Below are 12,804 nucleotides of genomic sequence, written 5' to 3' on the forward strand. Positions count from 1 at the left end.
CCTTGCTTTTCCCCCTTGCTTGTACAAGTCTGAAAAATATGCATGGCACTTTTACAGAGGGTCACTACCTCTTTACACCACCATCCACCTACATCTTCTCTGGTGCCGAAGTCTACGTGGACTCTGAAGATTCTGACAGTCCAGGGGCCTCCTATACTGGTGAGGAGGAGGAAGAAGCCGAGTCCGATTCTGAGTCATCACGCTCGTCCTTCAGCTCAGATGAGGATGGGAGCCCTGCACACACATCTGGCCTGGAAAGTCCGTCACAGGGAAACACCATGGACTGTGACCCAACTGAGCAAAGTTCCACCACAGCCAGCACTACACCACTTGTTAGCAACCTAAATGAGTCCATTGTCATCAAGGCACGTGTTTCTGAAGAAGAAGGCTCCAGTGATGTTGAACGCAACACTCTTCGCTGCTCTTGAGGTTCTGGTCTCCTCTGCCCATCAAGAACCACGGCTCCTTCTGTTGCTTATTTATTGGTAGCGCATCCCCCACAGCCTTCTGCAGTCAGCCTCTCCTGTGGCCTGTAGACTTTCTTACGAGCAGGTCTATTGGTCCTGCACTCCATTGGTTGTTGTAGATGGTTTCTGGCTTTGTGTTCCCCCTCATTGCCTTGGGCAAGATCCTTTGGGGCAAGTGTTAACTTTGGAGGTGCTGTTGCACATTCCCTCTGAGTGGCTGTGGGCTGGCTGCATGTTCTATCATCCCTGACGGTTTCTTTGCTTTCATGAGCCATTCACAATCTAGGGCAGCATTCTCATGCTAATGTTATCACGTACTGTTTTCCTTATGAGCTGTGTTGCATCTTTTCTGAGCTATTGTACTATGCTCAGTCAGTGCATGTCACTTAGACAATTCTGTTGAACCTGGCTGCAGTGCATGTTGTCCAAGTGCAGCTCCAGAACATTTGTGGTGTTTCTACTACTATTCTCAATGGAGAAGTTCTTCTGTGTCTTGTTGTGACTGTTGCGTACTGCTTGCCCTTGTGGGATGGAAATGTTGGCATACAGCCCCCCAGCCAGTACACATGATAGAGACACTTTGCCAAGACTCTATGAGGTCCCTTGCCACTGCGTGCGTGTACATATGCCGAACCCTCTCTGCTTTCTGGAACCCGTTTTTTATACTCTTGTTTCTGTTACTTTGTTGCGATGTTAACATACTGCCCTCCTGATCATTTCCTTTCTAAATTGTCACTATGTTTTTATTTGATAGAGGTAATCATTTGAGACGTGGAACAGTGCAGAGGATTCAGTTGGGATGGTGTAATTGTTAGTTTTATATACAAGATGTAAATACAGTTCTGTTGTCTTAAGCCATGTGTGTTTTTGCTGCCTCTGCACGTTTTGCAACACAACCATTGCATAAGGAGATTTACCTATTTGCACAGTATCACTAAATCTCTGCACACCTTTGTGCTGTTTCTGTTCATTAAATAATCACTTTTCGCCCTTTCTTATATATTCTTATCGTGTGAATACTTGTGTGCATGGTAAATCATAGAATTCAACGTTGTGAGGTACATTGTATGCAATCTGTAAGGTTGGAAGGCAGACTTGTTTACTGTCTCATGCTTTTATGAGAAATCAGAGAAAAGGAAAAAAAATGTAATTTCCTCTTTATACATACTATTAGCAGCTGTGAATGGTGTGTTGCAAGCAGTTTGGCTTCTCTCAGAAGTGCGATAGTGTATGGGTGTCCCTAAGCTCGGGTCAACCTTGCTCAGGTTTGGGTGCAAGTTTCCTAGAAAGCATATGCTGTGTGCCTGCCCTCATAACTTTTTAATTTCTCCTTGTTCTTTTAGAAACTTGTGTTACTTTTGTCTTAGGCAGTATCCCTCATAGAGTTATTCAGCTTATAGATTTCGTTTTCTTTTTTTAAGGCTGTTATCACAACTGCTGCTGTGTATGCGTGCATGCCCTTGCCTCTGCATTGCTGAGTTGTTTGCTGTTATTGTGATGTTTTGGTAGTGCAGCAGCAATGACTCAATACCCAGAGACTTGTATTATCCACTACAAGATTGGTAGCCTGTCATAGTGACACATTGTGACAATATTGGCATGTCCAAATGTGTTGCTCCTTTGCTTCCATGACAAGGTCAAAAGAATCTGTCCAAATTAATGGCAAGGTGCAACTTTCTGTGCCATCAAACACAAGTACTTTGATGAAAAAAATACACACAGCAGCTTTTGGAGTTTCGTTGCATATTGGAGTTTGATTCACTCTGTATCTTTCCATTGCCACATGTGACACTTTTTTATGTCCACTCGGGCATTGTCTTGCTTTCTCTTGTGTTAGAGCATTCTACAAAGTATAGGGCTGAGTGCAATTGTACATCTGTATGTATCCTGCCATTTCCTTTTGTCAAAGATGTTCCTTTGTATCTATTGTTTTAGTTATCATTGGTGAGCAAGGTTGCCACTGTTTGAAGTGTTTCCTTCAAGCTGCTGCTCTTTGCAGGGCTAGAAGCAATGTTTCCCTCTACTTGCCCATTTTGTCTTAGCAAGTGTGATCCTTTCTGGAATGGCAGAGTCTACCAAAGGTTCTGGAACTATGATGTTTGTGTAGGTAACTGATCCTTGGAACAGGCAGAATCCTTACTGTGTTGGTCTACTAAACTGTTTGTCCATCTCAGTTAATGGGTGTAAGGAACCATTCTTTTTTTTTTTTATTGCAAATCAGTTGATTCTTGTAATATATGCTGAAATATTTGTAAATAGCTTAATATTCTTGTGTTGTGGCGTATTTTTTAATGGTTTCTGTATATACCCCTGCGCCTTATTTATTGAAAGTGTCTAGGAAAGGGTCTACCCTTTTTATTCAACAAATGTGGAGCTAAAATTAACACTGGAAAAGGAAATGAATGAGGTAGCATTAGGCCTTGTGTACTGTCTATTATATTGTTGTGTGCTTGGTGGTTTTATGTAAAAAAATACAATGCCGTTATCTTTCTACGTGTCTGGCTCTTTAGATTGCAGCATAATGTTCTGATGTCTCAAGGACTGGGAACATTTGTCACATTTCAATGCACGTCTTGCACTACTGTTAAATGAAAATTGATATGCACGAATTGACAATATCACCCAAAAAGTTGTGTCTACAGCGCTGGTCAAAAGTTCCCATGTAATCATCCCATGTAATCTTATGGCAGCGTGGCCTGGGAACTTTTGACTACCCGTGTACTTTATGACGAAGTGCTTGGGTCCCCCAAGGTTCTTTGTTTTCAAAGTTAGAGGTTGCCTTGTTATTAAGATATTACACAACAAATCCGTGGCAGAGCAAAGCACCTTGAGCAATATAACACCGCTATTAGATGCAAAGCATTTATTTGGCAAGGTAATCTTGGGGTCATTCAAATTTTTAGTCACCGTGGTTCACGCATTTCTTGTGATCGCTGTGCCAAAAGTGACTTAGAAATGACAAGTACAATGTAAAGTTGTGTTAATGAAACAAAAAAAAAACGAAGTTGATAAGCCAATATGTTCGAACTCCCCTACAGTCTTATGTCAACATTTTTTGGTGTCAAGAAGTCCATCACGACGCCTAGCCCCCATACCGTTGAGCGAAAGGTGCTCAGGTGCCTAACCCGGTTAAGCACCTGAGCATACCTGAGAAATACCAAGGGTATACCGAGGAACCGTAACGTAAACGCTGTATACCCTTGGTATTTCTTGACTCGTAAGTGTGCTACAGCCCTTGCCATTTTAAAGAATAGGAAAAAAGAAAAGTCCGAAACCCGACCCCTTCATAATGTAGGGCAACATCTGCGACGCTTTTTCAACATGAAAATTGCCCATCTATAGTCTCGACTCGCAGTGAGCGTGTGTGCCTAATATTGCACTGCATGCAGCAGGGAATTCCCAAATTCTCATCGAAGACCGCCGAAAATCGCTTGCCCTCCACTCGGCTACAGTGAACCGTACCTCGGCGGGGGAGAGAAAGCAGGCGGTGCTCAAGGGGTCATTGGTTGAATCTATTGTCGCGAAAACAATATCGGTAATACTTCTGTCGCTTGTTTCGAGATAAAATTATCTTGAAAATCACCTAAAGGTATTGCATCTTTGCACTTCCGGTATCGATCGACAGTGGTCGGCTTAATGCTTCGTTCTCTCCTATGTAGGGTGGTACCAGGTGCACACATGCGGGCACGCTTAGAGTGTTAAATAAAGGTTTTATTTTAACCTCCTTGGAGTGAACTCTACACCGAACTAACCGAACACTGAGCGTTCGCGTCACACACAGTGTGACCGATAATTGTGGGAAGGCAAGTAGGCGGTTCGAGGTAATCATTAAAATTGAATTGTAAGAAAATCTGCGCTTCTCTCGAGCATGTTGCTTTGCATAAATGACGGAAATGCGCAGGAAAACATACTCAGTGAATTTCATTGAGATCCATTGACCTCGAGAACCTCGGGGCCATATTCTAAGACGATCACTTTTGGGGGGCTAGTTGAGCTTGAAAGGCGGGCTACGCTTCAATCGCTGCACGCGCGAGATTTTATACGTCATGCAAGGCGTCGGCGAAAGTGAAACTCTAACTGCAAGTAAGTGAAAATTATGCGTCCAAGTGATGGCGGCTTGTTATCTGGCCCAAGGAGGTTAAGTTTTATTTAAACTTCCTTGATCTGGCCACGCTTCTGCGTTTTCGGCACGTTTTACACAAGAAGCCTGTTGGCCAGTTAAAGACTTTGATGACGTATGCGACGTCATTCTGCCCGCTCGAGGGTCGGGCGATTTGCATTGCGCTACGGGTATACGTGCCTTTCAAACGCAGCTTTTTCTTTCATTCATTCTTTTATTCTTTCTTTTGGCTCGAAAAAAAGCACTCCAAGGCATCGGGAATATAATGCACGTCGACTCAACATTCACCGCGGTGAAGTGGGGTCTGCGGCGGCGTGTGCTCGGTATCATCCATGGCAACGCAAACTGCGTTATAGAATTTCAGAATTTTTACTTCGGTCAAGAAATTTATTCGGATCAATATCTGAAGTGCGCTGTCTATGTTACGGGGTGTAACAGTGCACTTCGTACTACTCCACGCTTAAAGGGACTGTCTACCGTCCTTCATCGCTTTTCTGAGCGTACAGCCTGAAGTGTCCAACCTTGCAGCGGTTTCTCTGGTAGAAATTTTAGTAGAAATTTTTAAAACAGAATTTTTCGATCTGCGTTCGGTCTGCTTCCATTGGCGTGAAACATGCCCACAACCAACGTTTATAGAACCAGGTCCCTGGTTCTATAAACGTTGCCCACAACACTGGTTTGTAGACGCGATGACGATTGTAGTGCCGGTAAAAATTAAAACACTTTATTTTCCCTGAACCCTATTGTAATGAATGCAACAGTCGTTTTCAGCGCGCTAGCGGTTACATGAAGCCTTATTATACGATTACAGAACACTTGTTTTGCCGTAATCGCAGTCTATGCGTTTATTTTGGCACTGCTGCCACAATCCAAGCCAGGTAGATTCATCAAAAAGAGACAATAAGTGCGCGTCTTCACAGCGCAGCTCATGTGAGGCATCCTAACAACATGTGAGTTGAAGCAGACGAAATCGAAGACGGCGCCGCAAGCAGCGCCACCGGGCGCCTTTTTGGATGCGTGAGAAAAAAAAAGGAAAAAATTACTCTCTGACGCAATCGAAAGGTGCCTTAAGTGCGTAAAATACAATTTCGAGTTATACATGTTTGTTTTTAAGCAAAATGAGTCTGCCTGCAAGGATTTTTTGTCATACCACTGGATTGAACCACATCGCCGTTGGGTGACGCTAGCGTTCATTCTTTCACAATTTTCAACATTAAATTAAAAATATAATTCCTTTTTTATGGGGCAAAAGCATGCTCGTTGCCGCCGATGTGACGAACGATCTTCTCATTTTCACCACAATCAGAAAAATTTTTCCGAGCGGTACACAGTTCCTTTAACCATTTCAAGGTCGATTTTTTTGGCGAAATGCGTCCCTCCAGTGTGTATTCTTTTATTGCTTAATTAAATTCTTCAGACGAATCTATTAAAAAAAAGTGTCTAAAACTTTTTGGGGTGACCGTAAAGTGACAAAAAAGTCATTTGTGCTGTTACATCATACACATAGTTTATTAGTGATTAAGGTAAATTCTAAACAAAAAAAAAACCTATAGGACTGTTAAAAAATTATGCGTTCAAGTAAACACGTCTGTGTAGTTCACAGACGTACAGAAATAAGTGCACGAAGCGGCGTTAACTTTTGATCCAATCAGCATCGTCTCGCCGCGCACGCTTTTGAGATATGTCGCTCACTAATCAACATCTCAGTCTTAACTCGTAACTCCTCTTATGACGGGCTGACATTTACTGAATCAGATTCTGATTCGGCAGTCGAGCGGTGATTCGGACAAGCGCAGCCCCGTCTACTTGTCGTCCGTGTTGCCTACCGCGCAGTTACATCGATCATGAATCACCAACTGACCCAATCGTACACTTTGATTAGCTGTAGTAAAGCATAAAAAAATAATAAACGGAGAGACATCGGCGCAAGAAAAAAATTCCACGTATTCCCGCTGTGGGACAGCACATGCCAAGCAAGAGAGATGACCGAAAAAGGCGCGCGTTTTAAACATAGAGGCAATGACGTACATGTACGTCTTTGGCCGTCTTGTGGCTGTTAGCGGATGGAGTACATGTACGTCTTTGACCCTCAAAGGGTTAAGAAACCGACTACAAGCGACAACATTTTTATCGCCCTGTTCATAGCGATCATGACACCCGATCACTTCAAGAAGACCTGGATAAGGTCACCGCTTGGTGTAATAAATGGCTCATGTCGCTAAACACTACTAAAACACTGCTAGTTTCTTTTACCCGCAGAAGGAATCTCCCTCCACCACAGTATGTCCTGTGCAATGCTGCGATTTCTCCTGTCAATTCATGCAAGTACCTCGGCATCACTATCTCCAGTGATCTTTCCTGGTCCTCTCACATCACCAGCATCATTAATGAAACTAACCGCACCTTAGGATACTTTCGAAGGCACTTGCGCCTTGCTCCCCCATCGGCCAAACTGTTAGCTTATCAAACATGCGTCCGGCCCAAGCTAGAATACGCATGCTCTGCTTGGGACCCACATCAAACTAACCTTACTAAAGCGCTTGAAGCGGTACAAAACCGCGCAGCTCGCTACATCTATTCAGATTATTCTTTCCACACTAGTGTTACGAAACTAAAATCCGAAGCACATCTTGATAACTTGGAACTAAGACGCCTTAGATCTAGGTTGTGCCTTTTTCACAAGTTTTACCATTCCTCTCCTAGCACTTCATTAATCTTGCCTGCTCATCGTTCGTCCGGCCGCACGAATCACACCAAAGCGGTCTACCCACCACCGGCACAGACCGCTGCGCACCTTCGCTCCTTCTTCCTTCTTTGTGAACACAGCAAGAGACTGGAACGCACTACCCAGAGATGCTGTGCTCCAATCCAACCCGCAAGCCTTCAAGTTGTTCATCGAATCATTGTAACTACATAACAGCCCATCCCTCATGTAAAACCCCAAGCTGGGGTATTTGAGGTATTAATAAATAAAAAAATAAATAAATGTAGCACTTCCGCGTATTTTTGGCGTCTACCAAGTTTTCTGCGGCAAAAATAAATCTACTGAAGTTGCTCTTCCTCAGGCAGAGTTTATATTAGAAATTTCGAAATTCAGTAAATGGCATACTCAGCTTATATTTAGACTTTTCCAAAGCATTTCACCTTGTTAATGACAAGTTTTGTTAACGTTGGAATTTATGTACTAGAGGCGTAGCACATTTTTTATACCGATCGTATTTACAACATCGAGTAATATGTACAGGTGCATGGTCAGATGAAAAATCGGTTAAATGTCGTCCTCCTGGGGAGCAGTCTATTTGTTCCGTCCCCAGCGCAGTTTTATTTCAGTTTCAATTCTATATTTATTCTTTGCATTACCGAGGTCCCATGAATTCATAACAATGCTAAATTTATCATGTTCAGTTGCAGATTTAGTAACTAGTTTAGCGTATATATCGAATTAATCAAGCCACTGAAATTAACTGATATAACTAAGTCTATTGTATCGACCACAAAACGACAATGCTGAGATGGCGCCAATTATGCTAAATGACGTTGAAGTAGAGCTAGTATCCTTAATTAAGAAATTAGGATAACAGATGTTTTGGGATGACCAATTTCACCATACAGGTAAACTCTCTAAAGCTTCGTATTCTGCGAAATATTTCTTAAAAGTCAGGCTAGATCTACCAATATGTTCCTTAATAACGCATGTTTTTTTTTAACAAATTACAGATCGTTTGGGGAACAACCGCCAATGAAAATATGAAGAAGATAGTTGTCTGCTGGGCCATTTGGTGCAACATATTGTAAAGGTATGAGCGGTTTGATGGCAGGAGTAAAGCAAGACGTGACGGGACAGACGCTCAATTAAAGCTAATGTTTATTGGTTCATGAAAGCACAGACTTGCGCACGTGCAGTCAAGCACATCACGAGGTGTAGTCATGCAGGGCCAACCGGACTAACGATAATGGCATCTAATTTCACAGAATACCTCGAATGTAATTGTTCAGAAAACCAGTTTCTTTGTGCCTGAAAGCGACGGAAGGTACACTGACGCACGTGGTTGAGTTGTCCCGTCTTTATTCCTGCCGTCAAACCGCTCATACACATACAAAATGTTAACAAGCTCGCGCATGCTGAAAATGTGCGTATTCGGTGTGACATGTGAAGCATCTTTTCACACCGGTGACCCTTTTTAAAACAAAATATTATTTAGGTTAGTTCCATGTACACATGCATAATGTGTACCGGAAGTTAAAAAAAGTCACAATTTCCCCGCAAGAGCGAAGCAATGAATGCGATAGCAACAAAGTAAGGCTATAGCCCCGCCACGGTGGTCTAGTGGTTATGGCGCTCGACTGCTGATACTGAGGTCGCGGGATCGAATTCCGGCCGCGGCGGCTGCATTTTCGATAGAGGCGAAAATGTTTGAGACCCGTGTACTTAGATTTAGGTGCACGTTAAAGAACCCCAGGTGGTCGAAATTTCCGGAGCCCTCCACTACGGCGTCCCTCCTAATCATATCGTGGTTTTCGGACGTTAAACCCCAGATATTATTACGAAGTAAGGCTAGTAGCCATGGGCGTCGGCAGGGGGGTGCAAACGGGGCACTTGCCCCCTACCCAAGCTACATCAGCGCTTTTCGCCCACCCCCAGCCGCGATGCAACATAGTTTGCACTCCCAACCTCAAATCCTGCCGACGCCCAACAAACCGACGGCATAAGGAAACGCGGCTGCCGCAGCGAGCGAAGTGAACTTCGTGCTCTCTATCCCGTGTTCCTTTTTCTTTAGCGTAACGAGTAACGTATCTAGTTACTTTTTTCGGTAATGCATTCAACACTGCCTTTCACCCATCATTTTCCTTTGAACGGCTCGCTGCTTCAACCTCAATTTAAGTTCCAACCTTTTCGTAAGCCTCCAGGTAGGTATTCTTCGGGGCACGTGACTGGGCAGTGCGCTCAAGTAGATTTCGAGGGCTCTCAGCGGCGTTCAGCGGCCGTTCTTTCACTCTGGCCTACCACAGCATCGACAGGAAGCAAAATACATCCGCGGGCGACACAGATATGCGGAGCCAAGAGCACCGACAGGTTTGTTTCAGTGATGCCACTACCGCTACATATGATTGCAGTCTCTACAGTTACGAACATACTGGTTCGCGGTGGAAGCATGACAGTGTCATCGACAATGCGAAGTGCTGTCTTGCGCGCAATGCTGTCTTTTGTTCCGGAGGCGTGATTGTCTGAAAACGTTATGATCGATTAGGTCTTGAAGATCGATAACAGAGCTGTGCTCGCTGAGTAAATCCATTCTAACAAAGCTAACTTTCGGGGAGCGCTCGCACAACGCGATAAAAAAAAAAAAGGCAATATACATTTGACTCACGGCTTTGCAGCCTCACGGTGTATCTCGCTATCAGCGTCAAAAGATGACCCTTGCTATCCGGAGGCTTGGTCCGTGCCTATAAAGAGTGGTGACTGGTGATCTCTCCGAGTTTCGTAGTGACTTCGTCATAATAATGGAATGATCAGTGCCAGTGTCCACGAGAGCCGTAACGGGGTGCGTTATCGGCAAGAATAGGGATGCCAGCATAAACACATTTTGTCGACGGCATGCGGTTCAGAAAGGGAATCGTCAGCGTTAGGCAGGCAAGCCGGAGGAGGATGTTTTATATATCGGTCAACAGCGGCCCCCTTCCGGAGGTGGTTTATACTGCTTACTCCGGCGTGGGCTTGGGGACCTCGCTGAACGGCCCGCAACGACATCAACAAGCGTCGAGTGTAGGCCAGTTGACGTATCAAGTCGATACATGTAGAGTGGAACTGGTGGCTTGTGAAGTACTCAGCAGTGGCTCAGGGCCGCTCACTATCACGGTTTTGACGCGCATCTGGACCTAACGCAGGAAGGCCTATCCGCCGGCAGTGCGTGCATTCGCGATATTGGCGACCTGCTTCACCAGCGTGGTAGAAAAGTACTTGGTCGGTTGTCGGTAGTGCTCCACACACTGGATTTACGCACATTTAGGGATGGGATCAGGTGATGCAACGGTCCCGAGAAGTGCTGCGTTATCTGCTGCATGGATCGACGGGTCGAAGAGCTGACTGCCCTGCCGGCTTGGGAGTGCGTATACACGTTCGAAGAGGGGCCTCGGCTGGTGGCGTCACCAACGGTTCACGATCCTTTTGCACTTCCTTGCACACAATGATGTGCACGAGTTCCGTGAGTTCACCGGTGTTCGTGAAATCCGGTATTTCCATTTCCATGGACGACGAAAGATGTACAGGTCGGTCCACTGTTAAAGGGAACACTCGAATGAGCCCCCTTCATTTTGCTGGCCCCCTCATTCCAAGTGGATGTGGAAACGTTGTTTGTTCAAGGTACTGGTCTATCAAAGGGAGTCGGAACTGTCAACCACCAGTAGTCTTATGTAAATCTAAGCCACTGTACTGTTGCAAGAGAGCGATATCCTGACATGCCCTGAACGCAATTGTTCCCTTTAACAGTGGACCGACCTGTACAAGGCTGCTTCGGCGCTCGTATCAGCTGAATGAGTTCTATCGTCGTTGCTTAGTTACGAAATTCCACTGTGGTACCTGGTGGGTTGCGTACAAGGCCTGCGAACACCTGCGCTTTAACGCCCTGCATCAACAAGTGTACGTCCTTCTCTTCCGTCATTGTGGGGTCAGCTCGCGGGAATAGCAGGGACGTGCCAACATGGCGACGCTTTCATTCGGTCCGCGATTCCTGGATTAGAGGGCGCGTTCTGCTTGCTTCTCCCGGTCCGGATTTTCGTAGGTATTAAGTAGGGGCGTGCGAATATCAAATTTTTCGAATCCGAATCGAATACGAATATCCACCATCGAATATCGAATCGAATATCGAATATCAAAGGAAAAATGCCTCCACAGTAAGGATATTTTATTTAACATCTAGCTATTTGAAGAAAAAAAACACATTAACAGCCTGACTGGCAACACAACATACACTGCTATCTCCAGAACACAATGTCCAGGCTAGCACAATGCGCATCACAACACAAGCAAATATCACGGCACAATGAAAGTAATGACTACATGTTATCATGAAGAAATATGAGTTGCTCCACTTGATCAGGCAGCAGGCGCTCCCTTGTAACAGAGACAACCCCCCACCCCCTGCCACTGAAAAGGCACGCTCGCTTGGAACAGAAGTGGCTGGTACAGGTAGTTACATGGGGCAAAGCTTTTGCCAGAATGGGGTATCTGAAGGTGCCTACAGTCCGCCACCAGTCACATGGGTCACTGTCTTTCTTCAGAAGTGGTCCTGCATAGTGAACGAGTGGTAGTGCGGCACGTTACGGCCGCATAATATTGAAAATGTACGGTTACATGATCGCCAACAGCGCTGCACGTCGGAGATGCACCAGCAATACATCATGCGTATTGGGGCGCTCGTCGCAGGCAGATATCGTGCCTCCGTGTACTTACGATGTTTATCGCTCCTCTCGGCAACGTTTTTAGCGATACGAACGCAGCAGAAATGTGAAAGACGAGTTATTTTATGCATGATAATCGAATCGCATATTCGAATTTTTCGAATATTCGAAGTTATCGAATATTCGAAACTTTTCGAATACACGATTTTCGAATCGAATACGAATATTTCGAATGTAATATTCGACGATTATTCGAAACTTTCGAATATTCGCACACCCCTAGTATTAAGCAATTGGCTGAGTACAAGACCCTTGCCAGGTCGCCAAAGCAGCTTCATGGTTTTCAAACCAGGTGCTAGCTGGGTCGTCGAGGGCAAAGTAAACATACCGGAGCTGTCGATGGTCGTCACATTCGTATACGCTAGCAACGCGATTGTAGTGGTCCAGTCTTCGAAACGTCGCTCGACAGCGTCACCGTGAAACGACCTTGGGATTCACGGGGCATTGAGAATCTATGGAGCAGGCGGAGCCGGGCCCAGTTGTTGAGTCTGAATCGCCGTTGATGTCGCTGGCATTTCTGTAGAATGGTCTGAGAGACAGCCCGATTCATGTGGTAGTCCACGCTGTCGCCAACTCGGCCGAAGGTCAGCTTGTTCTTCCAAGGTGGCACGATTGATGTTGGGATCTTTATGCAGGTCGCTGTTCATATAGCAATACCCAGCGCGTCAACCAGGATTTCACATTATATTTGACAGCGCTGAATGTAGTGATACAATTTACAGGACACCCACAGCATCATGCTGACATCTTTGCTCGCTT

At 45.0% G+C, this 12,804-nt stretch overlaps 1 protein-coding gene across 4 annotated transcripts in view; it reads left to right on the plus strand.

Moving 5' to 3' along the window:
- The window catches only part of LOC119397902 (NAD-dependent protein deacetylase sirtuin-1), a 46,836-nt gene extending 43,876 nt beyond the window's left edge, over positions 1 to 2,960 (plus strand). For all 4 annotated transcript variants that reach the window (XM_049416443.1, XM_037665215.1, XM_037665221.1 and 1 more), the window contains exon 12: positions 58 to 2,960. In XM_049416443.1, the coding sequence (XP_049272400.1) occupies positions 58 to 428 (371 nt within the window). In that variant the 3' untranslated portion in view covers positions 429 to 2,960. The remainder of the gene's footprint in view (positions 1 to 57) is intronic.
- Positions 2,961 to 12,804: the final 9,844 nt, after the last annotated feature.

The sequence above is a fragment of the Rhipicephalus sanguineus genome, chromosome 1 (genome assembly GCF_013339695.2).
Source record: "Rhipicephalus sanguineus isolate Rsan-2018 chromosome 1, BIME_Rsan_1.4, whole genome shotgun sequence".
Lineage (NCBI taxonomy): Eukaryota > Metazoa > Arthropoda > Arachnida > Ixodida > Ixodidae > Rhipicephalus > Rhipicephalus sanguineus.